Source organism: Rhinopithecus roxellana, chromosome 19 (assembly GCF_007565055.1).
Source record: "Rhinopithecus roxellana isolate Shanxi Qingling chromosome 19, ASM756505v1, whole genome shotgun sequence".
Classification (NCBI taxonomy): Eukaryota; Metazoa; Chordata; class Mammalia; order Primates; family Cercopithecidae; genus Rhinopithecus; species Rhinopithecus roxellana.
Genome location: NC_044567.1, coordinates 63,026,072 through 63,043,601, shown reverse-complemented (window position 1 = coordinate 63,043,601; position 17,530 = coordinate 63,026,072). Strand labels below are relative to the sequence as shown.

General features: G+C 54.2%; 3 protein-coding genes across 3 annotated transcripts in view; 1 reads left to right on the top strand and 2 right to left on the bottom strand.

Moving 5' to 3' along the window:
• Window positions 1-478: 478 nt before the first annotated feature.
• ZACN (zinc activated ion channel) lies at window positions 479-4,547 on the bottom strand. The gene is made up of 9 exons (XM_010387543.2): window positions 4,368-4,547; window positions 4,168-4,292; window positions 3,985-4,029; window positions 3,737-3,843; window positions 3,353-3,522; window positions 2,390-2,514; window positions 2,039-2,249; window positions 1,764-1,928; window positions 479-1,330 (listed from the first exon to the last, which is right to left on the bottom strand). Exons 1-9 carry the CDS (start codon window positions 4,462-4,464, stop codon window positions 1,140-1,142), a joined length of 1,236 nt encoding a protein of 411 aa, XP_010385845.1. The 5' UTR covers window positions 4,465-4,547; the 3' UTR covers window positions 479-1,139.
• Window positions 4,548-6,030: 1,483 nt separating this feature from the next.
• On the bottom strand, window positions 6,031-8,752 carry GALR2 (galanin receptor 2). The gene is made up of 2 exons (XM_010387545.2): window positions 8,282-8,752; window positions 6,031-6,928 (listed from the first exon to the last, which is right to left on the bottom strand). The coding sequence occupies exons 1-2, from the start codon at window positions 8,647-8,649 to the stop codon at window positions 6,133-6,135; spliced, it is 1,164 nt and encodes a 387-aa protein (XP_010385847.1). The 5' UTR covers window positions 8,650-8,752; the 3' UTR covers window positions 6,031-6,132.
• A 5,710-nt stretch (window positions 8,753-14,462) lies between these two features.
• SRP68 (signal recognition particle 68) overlaps window positions 14,463-17,530 on the top strand; it is a 45,421-nt gene continuing 42,353 nt past the window's right edge. The window contains exons 1-2 of the mRNA XM_010387546.1: window positions 14,463-14,659; window positions 16,794-16,860. Coding sequence (XP_010385848.1) covers window positions 14,491-14,659; window positions 16,794-16,860 — 236 coding nt within the window. The 5' untranslated portion in view covers window positions 14,463-14,490. The remainder of the gene's footprint in view (window positions 14,660-16,793; window positions 16,861-17,530) is intronic.

Genomic DNA, 17,530 nt, shown 5'->3' with positions numbered 1-17,530 from the left:
TTTTCCCCACAGCCCGTGTTCCCAGCTGAACCAGCACTCTTCGGGAAGCCTGGGGTCCCTTCACACCTTGGCTTTTATGACCCTGATGGCTTCTGAAACAGGAAAGGAGAGAAGGAAGACAGAGGCCTGTGCCCACTGCTGTCCCATGTGTACCAAGAGCAGCAGGGCAGAATGGCCCTACCTCCAGCCTAGGTCAGAGCGGGGGACAGAGAACTCCCCTACAGCCCAGAGATGTGGTAGGGCTCAGAGAAGCAGCTAGAGCACCTGGAGGAAAGGCAGTCAGCATTGACCCCCTCTCTTTTTTTTTTTTTTTTTTTGAGACGGAGTCTCGCTCTGTCGCCCGGGCTGGAGTGCAGTGGCCGGATCTCGGCTCACTGCAAGCTCCACCTCCCAGGTTTACGCCATTCTCCTGCCTCAGCCTCCCGAGTAGCTGGGACTACAGACGCCCGCCACCTCGCCCGGCTAGTTTTTTGTATTTTTTAGTAGAGACGGGGTTTCATCGTGTTAGCCAGGATGGTCTCGATCTCCTGACCTCGTGATCCGCCTGCCTCGGCCTCCCAAAGTGCTGGGATTACAGGCGTGAGCCACCGTGCCCGGCCTGACCCCCTCTCTTAAAACACATTCCCGCTCGCCCACAGGCCTGAGGTCTGGGACCTTTCCCTCCTAGGAGTTCCCTAGGTGGCTGGGGGAGGCAGACTCACTGGCCATTTTCCCTAGAGTCCAGCACACTGCAGGAGGCGTTCGGAGGAAGAGTTCCGTCCCACCCTCTGCAGCCTTCCTCAGGCGCCTGTCTCTGGTCCCCCAGCCTCAGTGCCTCCTGGCCCAGAGCCAAGCAGTCATCGTTGCCAAAGGAGCAGTTAGGCTGCCTGCCTGTGGGCTGGGAGACAGGGACAATGGGGAAAAGTTCAGGAGCAAAGTGAGGGTTGGAAGCAAAAAATAGGGCCCCACCTATTTAGGACGAGAATGAAGACTGACCCTTGAGGCACACTTGCACTGGAGATGGGTTTATTTCACACTCTGCTTGTGTGCTTACAGAGGGGGAGCTCAGCCTGGCTTCGTCCAGAGACCCTGCCATGGCCTTCCCCCAGCCATGGGAAAGCAAACTTCATCCTAAGGTGTGCAGCCCAGGCCCTGCCCCGTTATGGTCTAGGCTGCCTGCCATGGGGTGCAGCCTCTCCAGGGGCTGGGCCAGACTTGCACGCTGCCCACATCCAGATTCCAGCGAAGATGAATTGGCTGCATAGCACCCCAACCACATACACGAGGAAGAAGATGCGGTCAGCAGTCTCAGGCCAGCTTCTCTGTGACCCCTTTACTCCTCTGGGGGACTCTGTGGGGAGAGATACAGGGAAAGGAGCTGTTCTTCAAGGTCCCCCCAACATGAGCAGAAGAGTGAACCACAGGGGTCATCAGCCTGTATCTCTCCCTTTCTTAGATTCTCAGCTGATGAAAATTTGGGTCTGGCCCATTTCAGGCCATCTTCAGTTAAAGAAACACCCTCTTAGGCTGTGCAAGGTGTGGGTTATCAGGGGATTGAGGTCACCTGCGACGTCAGGGAGGCTAAGCTTGCTCCCTGCCCCAGACCTGTTTCTTCTAACGGAGGTGGACATGGTGGAGACCAGGGATAGGAGAGCCAGCAGGGTAGATGCAAGGAGCTTCTATGCACGCCTGAACCCCCCGTGCCCTCACCCCAGCCCTAGATATGCACCTAGGCCTCATTCCTTACCCCCCAGTCCCAGAAAGGGGCCCCAGCCCCTGCCCACCTTCAGGATGAGGCCCTGGGTTGCCATGCTCTTGCTGTTCCCCTCTTGGGGCTGGGCTGGGGCCACTTTTGGCCCCAAGGCTGCCCCGGGCCAGCAGCCCAGCCAGCAGCACAGTCTCCATGGTGCTGAGGAAGAGCAGCAGCAGCAGGATGGTGAAGTAGTAAACTGGGGGAGGCAGGGCACGGGGAGATGCTCAGGGGCCAGTCCCTCAGCAAGCTGAGCACCAGTGGGCAACCGGGGAGAAACGGCAGGCTGGGTGAGGTAGCAGGGCTTACTGAGCAGTGGGTTGCAGGAGGAGGAGCTGGGCAGGGCCTGCACCAGGGAGGAGTGGAAGACGAGGTAGCCCAGCAGCAATGTCACCTTGTAGCCTATGCGCTCAGTGGCCTGGAGGGGCAGCAGCCCCCCGCACACGTCAGCCAGCAGCAGCGCCTCTGCAGGCACCAAGAGAGCGATGACGGACTTGAGTGCCGTGTTCTTCAGGCTCATCTGGAAGGGGAAAAGCCAGGGCCTTCCAGTGGGAGGAAGGAGGTGGGCAGCAGGGGCATGGGGCTCGGCCTGTGGCCCTGCATCCGCACCCCCACCCACCTCCAGCAGGCCTCTGTTGGCCTCCTCCCGACTTGACTCACCGTCACCTGGAAGCAGGGCACCAGCTGCTGGGGTGGGACTTGGGTCTTCACATCATAAACTACGTATTCCCTCTTGACACTCACAATCTCGTTCATCGCATGGGTCTGGAACTCTAACTCCATTGCTGAGGGGTGGGAATGAGAACTATGAACTAGGAAGGAGAGATCCCAGCTGCCAAGTGTGGGGGTAGCAGACTGCAGCCCAGGGGTGATGGAGACTTTTGATGGCTTTTGGCAGGGACAGACTTGGAGACAAAACCAGTCCATAGATGGGCTTCCCAAACCTTGTTTTGCAACATCCCAATCGTCTCCAGTTAAAGGAAGGCCTTTATCAGATTCATAGATGAGCTTTCATTGTAAAAATAAATGTACTTTGCACCACTTCGTGGTGGAGGGAGAACTGGTCACAGCTTCGTCAGTCTACCATCTCACACCTGAAGCGGGACCCCCAGGGCTACGGCTGTGGTCTCTCACGGAGGGAAGGGTAGGACTTCTTTGCCAAGTTAGATGTCACCCAATGGGTTTATACAGGGTGGCTGCACCTTCAGGTGGTTTCCAGGAGTGAGGCCACAGCAACCTGAGCCTCTGGCCTTGCTGCAAGGGGCCGAGCCACTGCGGTCAGGCCATGGCTGTGGAGGGCAGTTGCTCCGGGGAGGATAGAAGACTGATATGCTCAGACCTCTAGGATTGCAGAACTGCTGCGAATCTTTGAGTCTGACTCTAGGAGGAGCCCTGAGGCTACCGCTGAGCACAGAGATGGGCTGCCCCTCAAGTGGGGGGCGCAGTGGGAGAGCAGGTGCTGCCCACCTAAACCTGGGGTAGACTGCTCTGAACACAGACCTGGGCGTTCCCCTTCCGTCTGCCTTCTCCCCTTCCCTCTGCCCTGTACCACAGACCTGGGAGTTCCCTTTCCCCACCTTCCTCCTCCCCTCCCCAGCCCTGCAGCCCCTGCCCTGTCAGCACCTGTGTTGCTGAGAGCATAGAAACTGAGGCTGCAGTTGCTATGGTCCCGGGGGAAGTGGAGGAGCTCAAAGTTGCAGTTGGTCTCCGTGGTGAGGGCCAGATTGAGCTTCACGTGGCCGTCCTGGTCTACTCGGACCTGTGGGCTCTGGTCCCTCCAGTCCACCCAGAGCCTGTGGGGAAAGGCACCACAGCCAGAGCCCCAGCCCCTTGGACAGGGCCAGGAAAGACCCTGACATCCCACCCCCAACCGCAGAGGCAGTGGAGATGCACTGCTAGTCTGGCAGGGACTGCCAGGAGGGGCATATTCACCCAGCCTCTAGGTTGTAGATGGGGAAAGGAGGGCTATGCGCCCCAGAGTCCTGGGGCAGGAACTGTTTCACTTACGCCTCCAGGATGGTGAGCTTTGGTGTCCAGAGAGACTCCCAGGGTAGTGTGACGGCGTGCCGCGGGTGTGCGCTAGTGTTCCAGGCCAGGCGCGTGTCCAGCCAGGACTGGGGACACAAGGGCACCACTGAGGCTCCTGATCTCCACGTATCCATCCCCCTAAGCTCAGCATGTTGATGAAGGCTGGTACTTCTGAGCTGGACTCAGCTGGGCTTTCCCGTCCCACCTCCCCGGGGATAGGAGCTCACCAGCTTAAGCAGCAGCATGGAGGACATTGTGTATCGCAGGATGTCCTGAGGGAAGGGCAATACGTCACCTCAGGGTGAGCGCTGTGTTGGCAGAACACGGCAGGAGACCCCAGCACTATCCAGGGCTGAGTCCTGTCTCCTGCCCAGCCCAGCACTTAGGGCCCTTGGCCTAGCGGCACTTACCACATTAAACACATTGGAGACAAACACCTGCACATCCACGAGCAGGGGTGCACTCCCATTGTTCGGAATCTGGATGCCTTCCTGAGCCTTCTGGGGCAAGGTGACGTTGAAGAGGAATGGCCAGACTGAGCGATAAAGGTCAAGGTCACTCAGGTGCCCTAGGGCCTATCGCAAAGCTTATGACCTTGCCCTCCACCTACCGGCTGCTGTCCCTCGGAAGCCCTGCCCATAGACCAAGGGCCAGGTGATGCTGAACCCCAGGAAGGTGAGATGGAGCAGGGGCCACAGGGCCATCATCGGCTGCACGGAGGGACTGGAGGGAGCAGCGGTGCCTAAGCTACAACCTCTATTCTAGTCACTTCTCTGGCAGCTGAGCAATTGGTCAGAGGCAGCTGCTCTGGGCAAGGACCCTAGGGCCGTGGACTTGGCAGCCCCTGCCCCAGTTCCGCAAACACCCAAAGATAAAGCCCAGGACTCAGCCCCGCCCACACTGCAGCTGCCTTGGTGTCCCTGCCCCGCTCCATTTCCACCACCTGGAACCCGTTGTGACGCTCAATGCCTGCCCAGGGGGACCTGGCAGGTGTAAGACCTCTACCTCTCCCCGATTTTGTCCTTCCAATCAGGGCCCACGGGTGTCCCCTGCATTTCAGTGGCTGACACTAACCTACCTAAGACCCAAACCCTTGGTCAGAGTGTTCTGTGCTCAACGATGTGAGATGGGGACAGCCTTGAGAGTCTCCCTGCTCTCCTTAAACACTGAAGTGATTTTGTGTAAAGAGCCTTGGCTTAAGAACCCTGGACATGGTGGCTCATGCCTGTAATCTCAGCACTTTGGGAGACCAAGGAGGGCAGATTGCTTGAGCCCAGGGGTTTGAGACCAGGGTAACATAGGGAGACTCTGTCTCTATCAAAAACACAAAAATTAGCTGGACATGGTAGCATGCACCTGTAGTCGCAGCTACTCAGGAGGCTGAAGCTGGATCACTTGAGCCCAGGAAGTGGAGGTTGCAGTGAGCCAAGATCACAACACTGCACTTCAGTCTGAGCTACGGAGCCAGACTCTGCCTTCCCTCCCCCCACCACACACATACCAAAAAAAAAAGAACAAAAGAATTCTGGTAATCCCAGTAATCCCAGCACTTTGAAGGAGGCTGAGGTCAGGAGTTTGAGACCAGCCTGGCCAATATGGTAAAACCCTGTCTCTATTAAAAATACAGAAATTAGCTGTATTAGTATTCATGGTGGTAAGCCCAGCTACTTGGGAGACTGAGGCAGGAGAATCACTTGAACCTGGGAGGCAGAGGTTGCGGTGAGCCAAGATTGCACCATTGCACTCCAGCCTGGGCAACAAGAGCAAAACTCCATCTCAGAAAACAAACAAACAACAACAACAGAAACAAAACAAAACAAAAGCCTCTGGGAAGGGAGTTCTATCTGGAGTGAAACAGCCCCTGGAGACTTGATCCTGGCCCAGCTGCAGCGAGGGAAGGAAAAGCTAAGGCCAAAAATGGACCGCGACTGACTGGGCTGCCCAGACTCCAAGGGGCCCTGGGAGCTGGAAGCAGGTGAGGACAGATCTGTCACACACCAGAGCACAAATGCGACTGGGAACACACATCTGTGTCTGTCATCGACCGACTTTATTGAACGCCTAAAACAGTCTGCCTGCCTCTGTCGCACGCTCCCCAGACTCAGATTTTTATGCGGATTGTAACCCAGCTGCCTTAGGTGTGGTCAGCCTTCTTTCCTGGTAGCTCTGCAAAGGGTCCTGCACTCACCCCTAGGGAGCCCCTTTGTGAAGCCCCAGACGCTTCCCACGGAGTCTCAGGACAATGAGAAACGCGAAACAGCGCTGTCACTGCATGTGAAACGGTTTGTGCGTTTTATTAACAGGCAAAGCTCTCCCCACAGTCCTCCAACAATGACTCCAACTCTGTAACATCCAAGCATGCCCGCTAAGTGCTTTCAGGTCACATCAACTGTCAGGATGCTGTTGCCTGCCTTTGGGCCCCGCCAAGACGGGCCGGGATCAGGCTCGAGGGTGCATGGCTGGGAAGCGCCGGGGCAGGGACGAAGGACCTCTGCCGCGTCGCTCACGTGCGACAGGTCGGTGGACTCGTGCTCCAGCACGCTGCCACTGTGGGTGCCCGGCGCGGCAGCGCACACGCGGCCCGAGGCTCGGCGTGGGGCACGGCCCAGCAGGCCCGCGCAGATCTTGCGGAAGCCTTTGCGGAAGTGTTTGGAGACCAGCGCGTAAACGATGGGGTTCACGCAGGAGTTGGCGTAGGAGACCAGGTGCGAGAGGATGCGAAGCGCATAAGTGGTGCGCGTGAGCGGGAAATGGCCGAACCACACGCAGAGGATGAGCGCGTGGTGGGGCATCCAGCAGAGGCAGAAGAGCGCGGCCACGATAAGGATCATGCGTGTCACCTTGCGCTTGGCGCGCCGGGCACCCGAGCCCGCGGCCACCGGGTCGACGGCGCGCCAGAGGTAGCGCAGGGTGCGCGCGTAAGTCAGGCCGAGAACCAGCACCGGAAGCAGGTAGCTGAAGACGAAGGTGCAGAGGTCCATGGCGCGGCGGCGAGGGGCGCTCCACGCAGGATGGCACACGGTCAGGTTGGCCAGCTGCGACTGGCGGTAGTAACTCAGGTAGGGCCCGGAGAAGAGCAGCGACAGTCCCCAGATGAGCGCGATCGCTGCCAGCGCGTTTCGAGGCGTGCGCAGCTCGCGGGAGTGCAGCGGGTAGCGGATGGCCAGATACCTGCGGTCAAGCCGGGAAGGGAGACGTCGGCTGAGCGCTGGCGGGCCGCGACCCCTGCACCTCGGGCCCCACGGTCACTCTCGAGGAAAGTCCTTAGCGCATGGTTACACCGCACACACCGGAGGTGGGGGTGAGGGTGTAGGTGGGGGCGTCCCAGCGCGTCGCAGACACTGAGCGGAGCCTGGAAATGCGGCGGGCCCGGCAGCGGGAAAGGTGCGCCTCCAAGCCATTCTCCCGCTGCCCCCGGGGACTGCAACCACGGACGGACTCGACTGAGAGGGCATCCCAAAGTCACCGAAGACTAAAGGTTGGAGAACCGGCTATGGGCTCCGGGAGGCTGTGACTACCCACTAGTGACGGTGCCGCGGGAGGGAGTGGGGAGGCGCCTGAGGCTATATAGCATACGGCCTGGAGAAGACATGTTGGGCAAGGGACAGTTAGTTTCTCAGGGGATTCCTGAGAGAATCCGAGCTTTGTGGATCCCACCAGCGCGCTGGGAACCAACGCACTTCCCGCTCAGTGGCTACAGGAGGTGTGGGGGGAGTCTGGCCTCGCCTCGGTTTTTCCGGAGAAGGGAGAGGGGAAGATACGCAGATTTCCTCCCCAGGAACCATCCTAGTGTCATTTCAAGCTTCACCTGAGTCCCGCGCTCTCCCAACTGTGCCTCTCTCGCTCTCCTCTGGCTGGGGAGGGAGAACCCCAGGGCCCGCTCATCTCCCCGCCCCTTACTTGTTTTTGGTTTTGTTTTGTTTGGAGGCGAGGGGCAGAGTGACTGGGACTGAGCTAGGGACCTTTAGGCACGCTTGCTCGGACTTCGGCGGGGGTCCTCGCAAAGGACCCAAGATCCACAGCCTGGACCTGAGCCGATCGCACCAACCAACCAAACTGTGGCTTGGAGGCGAGTGCAGTGGAGGTGACTGAAGCTGGCTGCAGGAGACAGTCACTTTATGCACCGGATCCCTGGCTGGCGACTCTGAGCGAGTTACTTAGGAACTCAACTCTTCTGTACATTGGGCACTTCGTCCTATCCCACCCTCACGGGGGCATTAAGCTCAAGCCAGACGAACGCGCACAAACGCGTCGTACCGGGAAATGCTGCGCGTTGTCAGGCGAGGGTGGCGCTGGAGAGCCACATTCTCCAGGCTTCGAGGCCCCAGGACGAACCTAACCGAGGGGACACCGTGGTCCCCCATTCTATTTCCTCTTTCTCCTCATCCGCGCCCGCTTGTCTTCCACTGCCTTCTTAAAGTCCTCTCCGACTCTGCGCGTCCCTTCTTGATTCCCCGGTCCCGCCTCCCGCTCCATCCCCCGAGTGGATGCCCATCTCCCAGGGAGGCCAGGGCGCTGGCTCACCTGTCCAGCGAGACGGCGGCCAGCGTGAAGCTGCTGGCGTGCATGGTGAGGAAGATGAGGAAGTGCACAGCCTTGCACAGCAGCGAGCCGAACACCCAGCCGTCCAGCGTGTAGATGGTGGCCTGGAAGGGCACGCAGCACAGGATGAAACACAGGTCGGCCACGCCCAGGTTGAGAATGAACAGGTTGGTGGTGCTGACCGCCTGGCCGCCGCGCAGCAGCACCGCCAGCACCAGCGTGTTGCCCACGGTGCCCACGAGGAAGATGAGCGCGAAGAGCAGGGGCACGATGACCGCCTCGGGGTGCCAGCCGCCCCCGCCGCCCACCTGGCTCGCGTTCCCGGCTCCTGGGCAGCCAGAGACGTTCATGGTGCGGTCGACCCCGAGGCTGCCGGGGCTCTTGCAGCCGTCTGGGTCTCCGCGAGCGGGAAGGTCTCGGGGCTGCGGCCGCTGCAACTCCTAGTGCGACTCTGCCGGGCTGAAGGCGGAGGGAGCCTCGCTGCATCTGGGGCGGGGATGGGGGTGCGCTGGGGTCAGGAGGAGGAGCAAGAGACCGGAGCGTGAGGTTGTCCCCAGCAGCGGCCGGCGGCGCTGGGGGAAGGGCCGCCGAGTGGTCCTGGCGCGCATTCCACGGCGCAGGCGGAGAGTGGCGCTTGTGCCTGCTCCCGAGCTCCAGCCCCCGGATTCGGGGGTTCTGGGCTGACCAGGCGGACTGACTTTCCCGGCAGACGCCGGAGCGGTGGAGGGGTCGACCCCGGACCCTGCGTGTGCGCCGCGCCGCAGGGACCACCAGCCTTGGACCCCGCGCGCCTCGGCGCTTCGCTGCAGCCTGGCAGGCGTGCGGGACTTCCCGGGACCGTCGAGGGGCGGGGGTGCCCTCAAAAGAGAACCCCTGGGAGATGGGGGGAGGAGACACGGGGCGGAGGAGGATGAGGGGTCCTGGAGTGTGGCGCTTTCGCCCAGGCTAGAGTGCAGCTGCGCGATCTTGGCTCACTGCAACTTCCTTCTCCCGGGTTCAAACTGTTCTCCTGCCTCGGCCTCCTGAGTAGATGGGACTACAGGCGTCCGCCACCAAGCCTGGCTAGTTTTTTCGTATTTGTATTTGTATTTTTTTAGACAGAGTCTCACTCTGTCGCCCAGGCTGGAATGCAGTGGCACAATATCGGCTCACTGCAACCTCCGCCTGTCCCCCCTTCCCCCACCCGGGTTCAAGCGGATCCTCCTGCCTCAGCCTCCCGAGTAGCTGGGATTACAGGCGCCCGCCACCACGCCTGGCTAATTTTTGTATTTTTAGTAGAGACGGGGTTTCACCATGTTGTCCAGGCTGGTCTCAAACTCCTGACCTCAAGTGATCCGCCAGCTTTGGCCTCCCAAAGTGCTGGGATTACAGGCGTGAGCCACCGGGCCGGGCCACCTTTTTCCCTTCTCTTACCCATTGAACGTTTTGCCTCCAATTCAGTCCAATATATTGAGCATGTATTGTGTCAGGCTCTGTCTTTGGCGCCGTCCCTCAGTTTCCTCAGCTGTAACAAGGAAATGGTAACACTTCCTTCTCAGAGGGATCTGCTGAGAAAGGAATGAGATGTATGGGAGAGGCCTGAACCCAGTTAGTTAAATCTGAATACATCAGATCTCAGATCCTTCTTCTTTTTCTCCTGACCTTATTCTGTATACCTTGAGGAAATTCAAAACAGTAGAGTTCCACACACAGGCAGCATTTCCCTGGATGGTGTTTAGGTTGCAATAAAATGTAAACATTTTTTTCTGCAACAAGCATTTGGGACAATGAATCATTACTATTTAAGTAGAACTTAAGCCTCCCAGTTCACTGGGTCTGCAAATCACCATCTTCTGTCTCTGTAACTTCATATCTGCCTCACCTTCCCCTGTCCTGGTCCCTGGGGCCCAGTGTCAAGAATATTATTTTTCCTCTTTTTTTCCCCCAAGGAAAAAGTCTCTCAGAAGCCCAACTACCTCCTCCCATGGTAAGGAAACCTTATTCACACTCCTGCCCTGCCTGCCTACTCATTGAACAGGAAGAAGATAACAGTTTGTGTTTATGAGATGCTTACCATTTATTTATTCAACAAATATTTATTAAGCAGCTGCTCCTTACCAGGCACTGTTATGTGTCCTTAGGATATACTATACCAGCGAGCTCTACAAAGATCAAGGTCCTCCGTGAACTTTCTAGCAACAGAGACATACAGTAAACATAACGTATTAAGTATTGCAAGTTGATAAGTACTTGCGGGAAAAGTAGTTTAGAGTAAGGGGATTTGGGAGCACCACGATGGTGGTGATGGTACAATTTAAAGTAGATGGTACAATTTAACGCAGACCTCATTAAGTTGACATTTGAGCAAAGACTTGAAGGCAGTGAGGGACTAGCAAAGGGAATATGTAGGGGAAGAGCATTTCTTTTATTTCTTTTCTTTTTTATTTTTTTGAGATGGAGTCTTACTCTGTCACCCAGGTTGGAGTGCAGTGGCACGATCTCAGCTCACTGCAACCTCTGCCTCTAGCGCTCAAGCAATTCTCCTGCCTCAGCCTCCTGAGTACCTGGGACTACAGGCATGCGCCACCACACCCAGCTAATTTTTTGTATTTTTAGTAGAGATGGGGTTTCACCATGTTGTCCAGGCTGTTCTCAAACTCCTGACCCCAGGTGTTCCACCTGCCTTGGCCTCCCAAAGTGCTGGGATTACAGGCGTGAGCCACCGTGCTCAGCCTCTTTTCTTTTTTTAGAGATGGAGTCTCCCTATGTTCCCCATGCTGGTCTCGAACTTCTGGGCTCAAGCAATCTTCACTTCAGCCTCCCAAAGTGCTGGGATTATACACATAAGCCACCATGCCTGGCCAGAAAATCATTTCAGAGAGAGACCAAAGCCAGTGCAAAGGCCATAAGGTAGGAGCGCGCCTGTGTTCCTGAGGCAGGGAAGCCGGTATGACCTGAGTTGAACCAGCAAGGGGATTGGTAGGAGATGAGACACATAGCATGTAGGGATTTTTTTCTCCCCCAATCTAAGGATTGTGGCATGTAGTCTGCGTAAAATGAGGTGGCAGTGCATGGTTTTGACTAGAGGACTAACATGATCCCACTTTTTTGGTAACAGCTTTGTTGAAATATAATTCACATATCATGGCCAGGAGCAGTGGCCCATGCCTGTGATCCCAGCACTTTGGGAGGCCAAGGTGAGTGAAGCATGAGGTCAGGAGTTAAAGCCCAGCCTGGCCAATATGGTGAAACCCCGACTCTACCAAAAAAGAAAAAAAAAAAAAATTACACGAGCATGGTGGCATGCACCTGTAGTCCCAGCTACTCGGGAGGCTGAGGCAGAAGAATCATTTGAACCTGGGAGGTAGAGGTTGCAGTGAACCGTGATTGCACCACTGCACTCAAGCCTGGGCGACAGAGTGAGACTCCATCTCAAAAAAAAAAAAAAAAAAAAAAAGATAAAAGAAAAGAAAAAAATAAATATAATTCACATATCATACCATTTACCCATTTAAAGTGTTCATTTGGCTTTTAGTATATTCACAGAGTTGTGCGACAGTTGCCACAATCACTTCTAGAACATTTTCTTCCCCACCAAAAGAAACTCACACCTATTAGCCTTTAGCCTCCAATCTCCCATCTCCATCCCCACCCCATCTCTACAGGCCCAGATAACCACCAATCTACTTTTTGTCTCTACAGATTTGCCTATACTTAACATTTCATATAAACAAAATCATAGAATATGTGGCCTTTGGTATGTGGCTTCTTTCACTTGGCGTGATGTTTTCAAAGTTCATCCACATTGTAGCATAATCAGTACTTCACTCCTTTTTTTTTTGAGACGGAGTTTCACTGTTGTTGCCCAGGCAGTAGTACAGTGGCATGATCTCAGCTCACTGCAACCTCTGCCTCCTGGGTTCAAGTGATTCTCTTGCCTCAGCCTCCTGAGTAGCTGGGATTACAGGCATGCATGCCACATCTGGCTAATTTTGTGTTTTTAGTAGGGATGGGTTTTCTCCGTGTTGGTCAGGCTGGTTTTGAACTCCCGCCCTCAGGTGATCCACCCGCCTTGGCCTCCCAAAGTGCTGGGATAACGGCATGAGCCACCGCACCTGGCCACTTCACTCCTTTTTATGGTCAAATAATATTTCATTGTATCACTATATCACATTCTATTTTTCCATTCACTTATCAATGAACATTTGGGAAACTTACTTTTTAAATAGATTTATTTAACTTTTTTTTTTTTTTTTTTTTGAGACAGAGTCTTGCTCTGTCCCCCAGGCTGGAGTACAGTGGCATGATCTCAGCTCACTGTAAGCTCTGCCTTCCAGGTTCATGACATTCTCCAGCCTCAGCCTCCCGAGTAGCTGGAACTACAGGCGCCCGCCACCTCGCCTGGCTAATTTTTTTTTTTTTTTTTTTTTTGTATTTTTAGTAGAGACGGGGTTTCACCGTGTTAGCCAGGATGGTCTACATCTCCTGACCTCATGATCCGCCTGTCTTGGCCTTTCAAACTGCTGGGATTACAGGAGTGAGCCACCGCCCCTGGACTTTATTTACTTATTTTTAGAGACACGGTCTTGTTCTGTCACCCATCCTGGAGTGCAGTGGCATGACCATAACTCACTGTAACCTCAAACTCCTGGGCTCAAGTAATCCTTCTATCTCAGCCTCTCAAGTCGCTGGGACTACAGGTGGGTGCCACCACTCCTGGCTAATTTTTTTTTTTGTAGAGACAGGGGTCTCACTATGTTGCCCAGGCTGGTCTTGAACTCCTGGCTTCAAGCAATCTTCAGCCTTGGCCTCCCAAAGCACTGCAATTACAGGTGTGATCCATCGCACCTGGCCAGACACTTACTTTTTTTTTTTTTTTTAGGACAGTCTCACTCCCTCACCCAGGCTGGAGTGCAGTGGCCCAATCTCGGCTCACTGCAACCTCCACCTTCCGAGTTTTGAACGCTCAGCCTCCAGAGTAGCTGGGATTATAGGTACCCGCCACCACGCCTGGCTAACTTTTGTATTTTTAGTGGAGACGGAGTTTCATCATGTTGGCCAGGTTGGTCTTGAACGCCTGACCTCTGAGGCCGGGCACGGTGGCTCACGCCTGTAATCCCAGCACTTTGGGAGACCAAGGCAGGCGGATCACCTGAGGTCAGGCATTTGAGACCAGCCTGGCCAACATGGTGAAACCCCGTCTCCACTAAAAATACAAAAATTAGCCAGGCGTGGTGGCAGGCGCCTGTAATCCCAGTTACTTGGGAGGCTGAGGCAGTAGAATGGTTTGAACCCGGGAGGCGGAGCTTGCAGTGAGCCCAGATCAAGCCATTGCACTCCAGCTTGGGCAACAAGAGCGAAATTCCGTCTCAAAACACAGAAACAAACAAAAAAACCCAAAAACTTGTCATTTAATCTTCATAACAACCACTTAAATTGGTTATCCCCATTTCACAGATGAAGGAACAGGCTTACAGGGAGATTAAGTTACTTGCCCAACATCTCCCTGCCGCTAATGACGGAGCAGATATTGGAATCCCAGGTCTCAGAGTATAGAATTTTGCAGAGCAAAAATTCATATTTTCCCATGTCTCAATACTTCTCCCTCTTTGGACTGATGGCCCCAAAGTGCAGGGGTCCACAGTCCCAAGCGGTCTGAGAAAGTCCGTCTGCTTACTTAGGACACCGTCTGCTGACTGCTCAGCGCTTCCTCCGGCTTGGCTTTCTCGTGGTCAGCCTCAGAAGAAAGGGCAGGCAGAGGCGGGTCCCTTACGGACGGGGTGTCCCGTTCCAGTAGGGAGAACCCTATCTCTCGAGTCCCTGGGGAGGCAGACACCCCGAAATCTAGTGGCTTTGGTCTCCTGCTTTCTGCTGGGCAGGACGTGAGCCAGATCCCCCAGTCCAGGATGCAGGACGTGGGGTCCACCTCCGGTTCTCCGCCCTTGGTGGGTGAGAGGTGGGACTACCCCTGAGATCTCAGCAGCCACGGTCTCACTGCGGCCTCAAGTGCCCACCTAGCCCGCCACAATTCCGGACCCGGGATGCCAGGATCCCTCGCGCAGGCGCGCTCCAGCATATGGTTCCCTGCTGCAAGAGCCGACGGCAGCGGAGTCCGCCGCTATCCCATCAGCCCGGCCAGGCAGGTCCAGCTCTCACCCGCCCGGGTCGTCCCGCCTCTCCTATCCCGTCTTGCTCTGCGGCGCGGGGGCAAGATGGCTGCTGAGAAGCAGGTCCCTGGCGGCGGCGGCGGTGGCAGTGGCAGCGGCAGCGGCGGTAGCGGCGGTGGACGTGGTGCCGGAGGGGAAGAAAATAAAGAAAACGAACGCCCTTCGGCCGGATCGAAGGCAAACAAAGAATTTGGGGATAGCCTGAGTTTGGAGAGTATCCTAGAGTAATCGGGCCTAACTCGCAATGACTACGTGTCGATCTGGAGGACTAGGGGCGGGAGAGGCGGCGGGTCCCGGCAGGTCCTGGCAGGAGAGGCGGAGGGTTGCAGTTTTTCTCGCCCTTACTTTTTGGTGCTCAGAATTCAGGGTATCTGTCTCTCAACTAGTCTTTCCTAGTGTCCCCCTCGCCCTCCTGGCTAGGTCCTTTTCTTCCAGTGGCACTGGGATATCAAGCAGGTTTCCCCTGGTGCCCCGCAGTTGTCCAGTTGGAGGGCTTGTGACCAGGTGACACTTTGAGCACCTTGCTTTGGCACCTTGAACTGGGGAGAGGAAACTGCAGTCTTGACATTCCGCTTAATACTTTTTTTTTTTTTTTAAGAGTCTCACTCTGTCATCCAGGCTGGAGTGAAGTGGCTCAATTTTGGCTCACTGCAACCTCCGCCTCCCGGGTTCAAGTGATTCTCCTGCCTCAGCTTCCTGAGTAGCTGGGATTACAGGCATGCGCCACCACGCCTGGCTAATTTTTGCATTTTTAGTAGAGATGGTTTCACTATGTTGGTCAGGCTGGTCTCAAACTCCTGACCTCGTGATCTGCCCGCCTCAGCCTCCCAAAGTGCTGGGATTACAGGCGTGAGCCACCGCGCCCGGCCCCCTTAGTACTCTTGTCTGACAGTCGTGGTAGACTGAGTAGTAAAACCTACAGCTTGATACTTTGAAAGTGGAGGTAAAGATTGACTCCGAGGAAAAGCTTGTTGCCCATTTTAATTGTAAGTTACCGTAGTTAATATCGTTTGTCCCCTTGTCATTTTTTTATTATCGGTCTGTAGGCATTTTATCTTGCTGACAGTCATTCATATAAGCTGGAGGAATCGGTTTCTAGTTTTCCTCCGTGTGTATCTCAGCCGAGTGCTTGTGGTACTAGTTTGTGACCTTTTGAAATGAATAACAAATGGAGAAAATGTAGGCGAGTTTCTGAAATTCAACTTGACATCTTAATGGACTTAAAGTTTTCAGGGGTTTGGAGTGAAGTTTTTTGAATTAGTGGTAATAGTTCCAAGTAGACGTTAGCAAGCCCTGATTTTACTGAGACCTTTATATTTCTTTGTTGCTTTTTAGTCATTGAAAGAGTCCTTTTAGTGTTCACTATTTTAAAATATGTCTCCAGAGAAGCGTTGAGGAAACATTAAGAGAAAACTATACTTATATAGGTGAAGGTCATTGGACTTTCTAAAGTTTAGTGCATATGCTTAAATATTTTAAGATTATTAAAAGGAGAATTTGGTCAGTCGTTCTTCTTTTAAAAGAAAAACCTTAATACTTTTATGCAAACTGTGGCCTAGCTTGGTTGACATGTGCTAATCATAGACTCTCTAAGCATCACAGCTGTTAAGGAAAGTTAGATTTGGCAGGTGTTGAAGATTTTGCAAATGGAGGCTTAGTACACGTCATTTATAATCTGAATCTGTTTGAATGAATAAAATGTGGGGTCCAGGTGTAAACTGGTGTGAAGCACCCCAATTATAGTCAGCATTTAGAATCCGTCAGCTTAATTTAAACTGGATTTTGGCAGTTTTCAGTGGCCAGTAGTGCCCTCCTTTTTTAGTGTGAAAGTAGTAACAGTTCAGGCAATCAATTTTTCTGTAGGTTAGCCCTGTCCTGTGACAAGATAGATATTAAAAATGGTTACAGAAGATCTCACTAGTGTACTAAATATTTCACAAATTTGTGTGTATGTGAAAGTGTGTGAGAGTGTCACCCAGGCTGGAGTGCAGTGGTGCTATCTTAGCTCACTGCAACATCTGCCTCCCAAGTTCAAGCGACTCTCCTGTCTCAGCCTCCCGAGTAGCTGGGATTACAGGCACTCGCCACTACCCCTGGCTAATTTTTTGTGTTTTTAGTAGAGATGGGGTTTCACCATGCTGGCAGGCTGGTCTTGAACTTCTGACCTCAGGTGATCCACCTGCCTCAGCCTCCCACAGTGCTGGGATTACAGGCATGGGCCACTGCACCTGGCTGTATTTCACAAATATTTAATGTGTTGTGGTTCGACACAGATACAGACTGATGGTATAGGTTTTGATTTGTTTGGGTTCTTGCCATCATAAGATTTTCCTTAATCTCGACTCTAGTTCTTCAGATTATTAAGGAATCTCAGCAGCAGCATGGTTTACGGCATGGAGATTTTCAGAGGTACAGGTTAGTATCACATACAAGATGTTTGGAAATCATCGTGGGACTTGCTTTGCTTTTGTTAATATCCTGTTTACTCTGCTATACCAGAAAATATACTAGAAAGTCTAGAGCATTGTGGGTTTTTTGTGTGTGTGTTCGTTTGTTTGTTTTTGAGATGGAGTCTTGCTCTATTGCCAGACTGGAATGCAGTGGCTCAGTCTTGTCTCGCTGCAACCTCTGCCTCCTGGGTTCCAGTGATTCTCCTGCCTCAGCCTCCCGAGTAGCTGGGGTTTTTTTTTTTTTTTTAAGATGGAGTCTCACTCTGTCACCCAGGCTGGAGTGCAGTGGTGCGCTCCTGGCTCACTGCAGCCCCTGCCTCCCGGGTTCAGGTGATTCTCCTGCTTCTGCCTCCCAAGTACCTGGGATTACAGGCATGTGCCACCATGCGTGGCTAATTTTTGTATTTTTAGCAGAGGTGGGGTTTCGCCATGTTGGCCAGGCTGGTCTCGAACTCCTGATCTCAGGTAATCCACCTGCCTCAGCGTCCCAAAGTGCTGAGATTACAGGCGTGAGTCACTGCACCTGGCCTAGCATTGAGTTTATATTATGTATAAACTCATAATATATGTAATTTTTTTTTCTTTTTTTTTTGAGACAGAGTCTCGCTCTGTCGCCCAGGCTGGAGTGCGGTGGC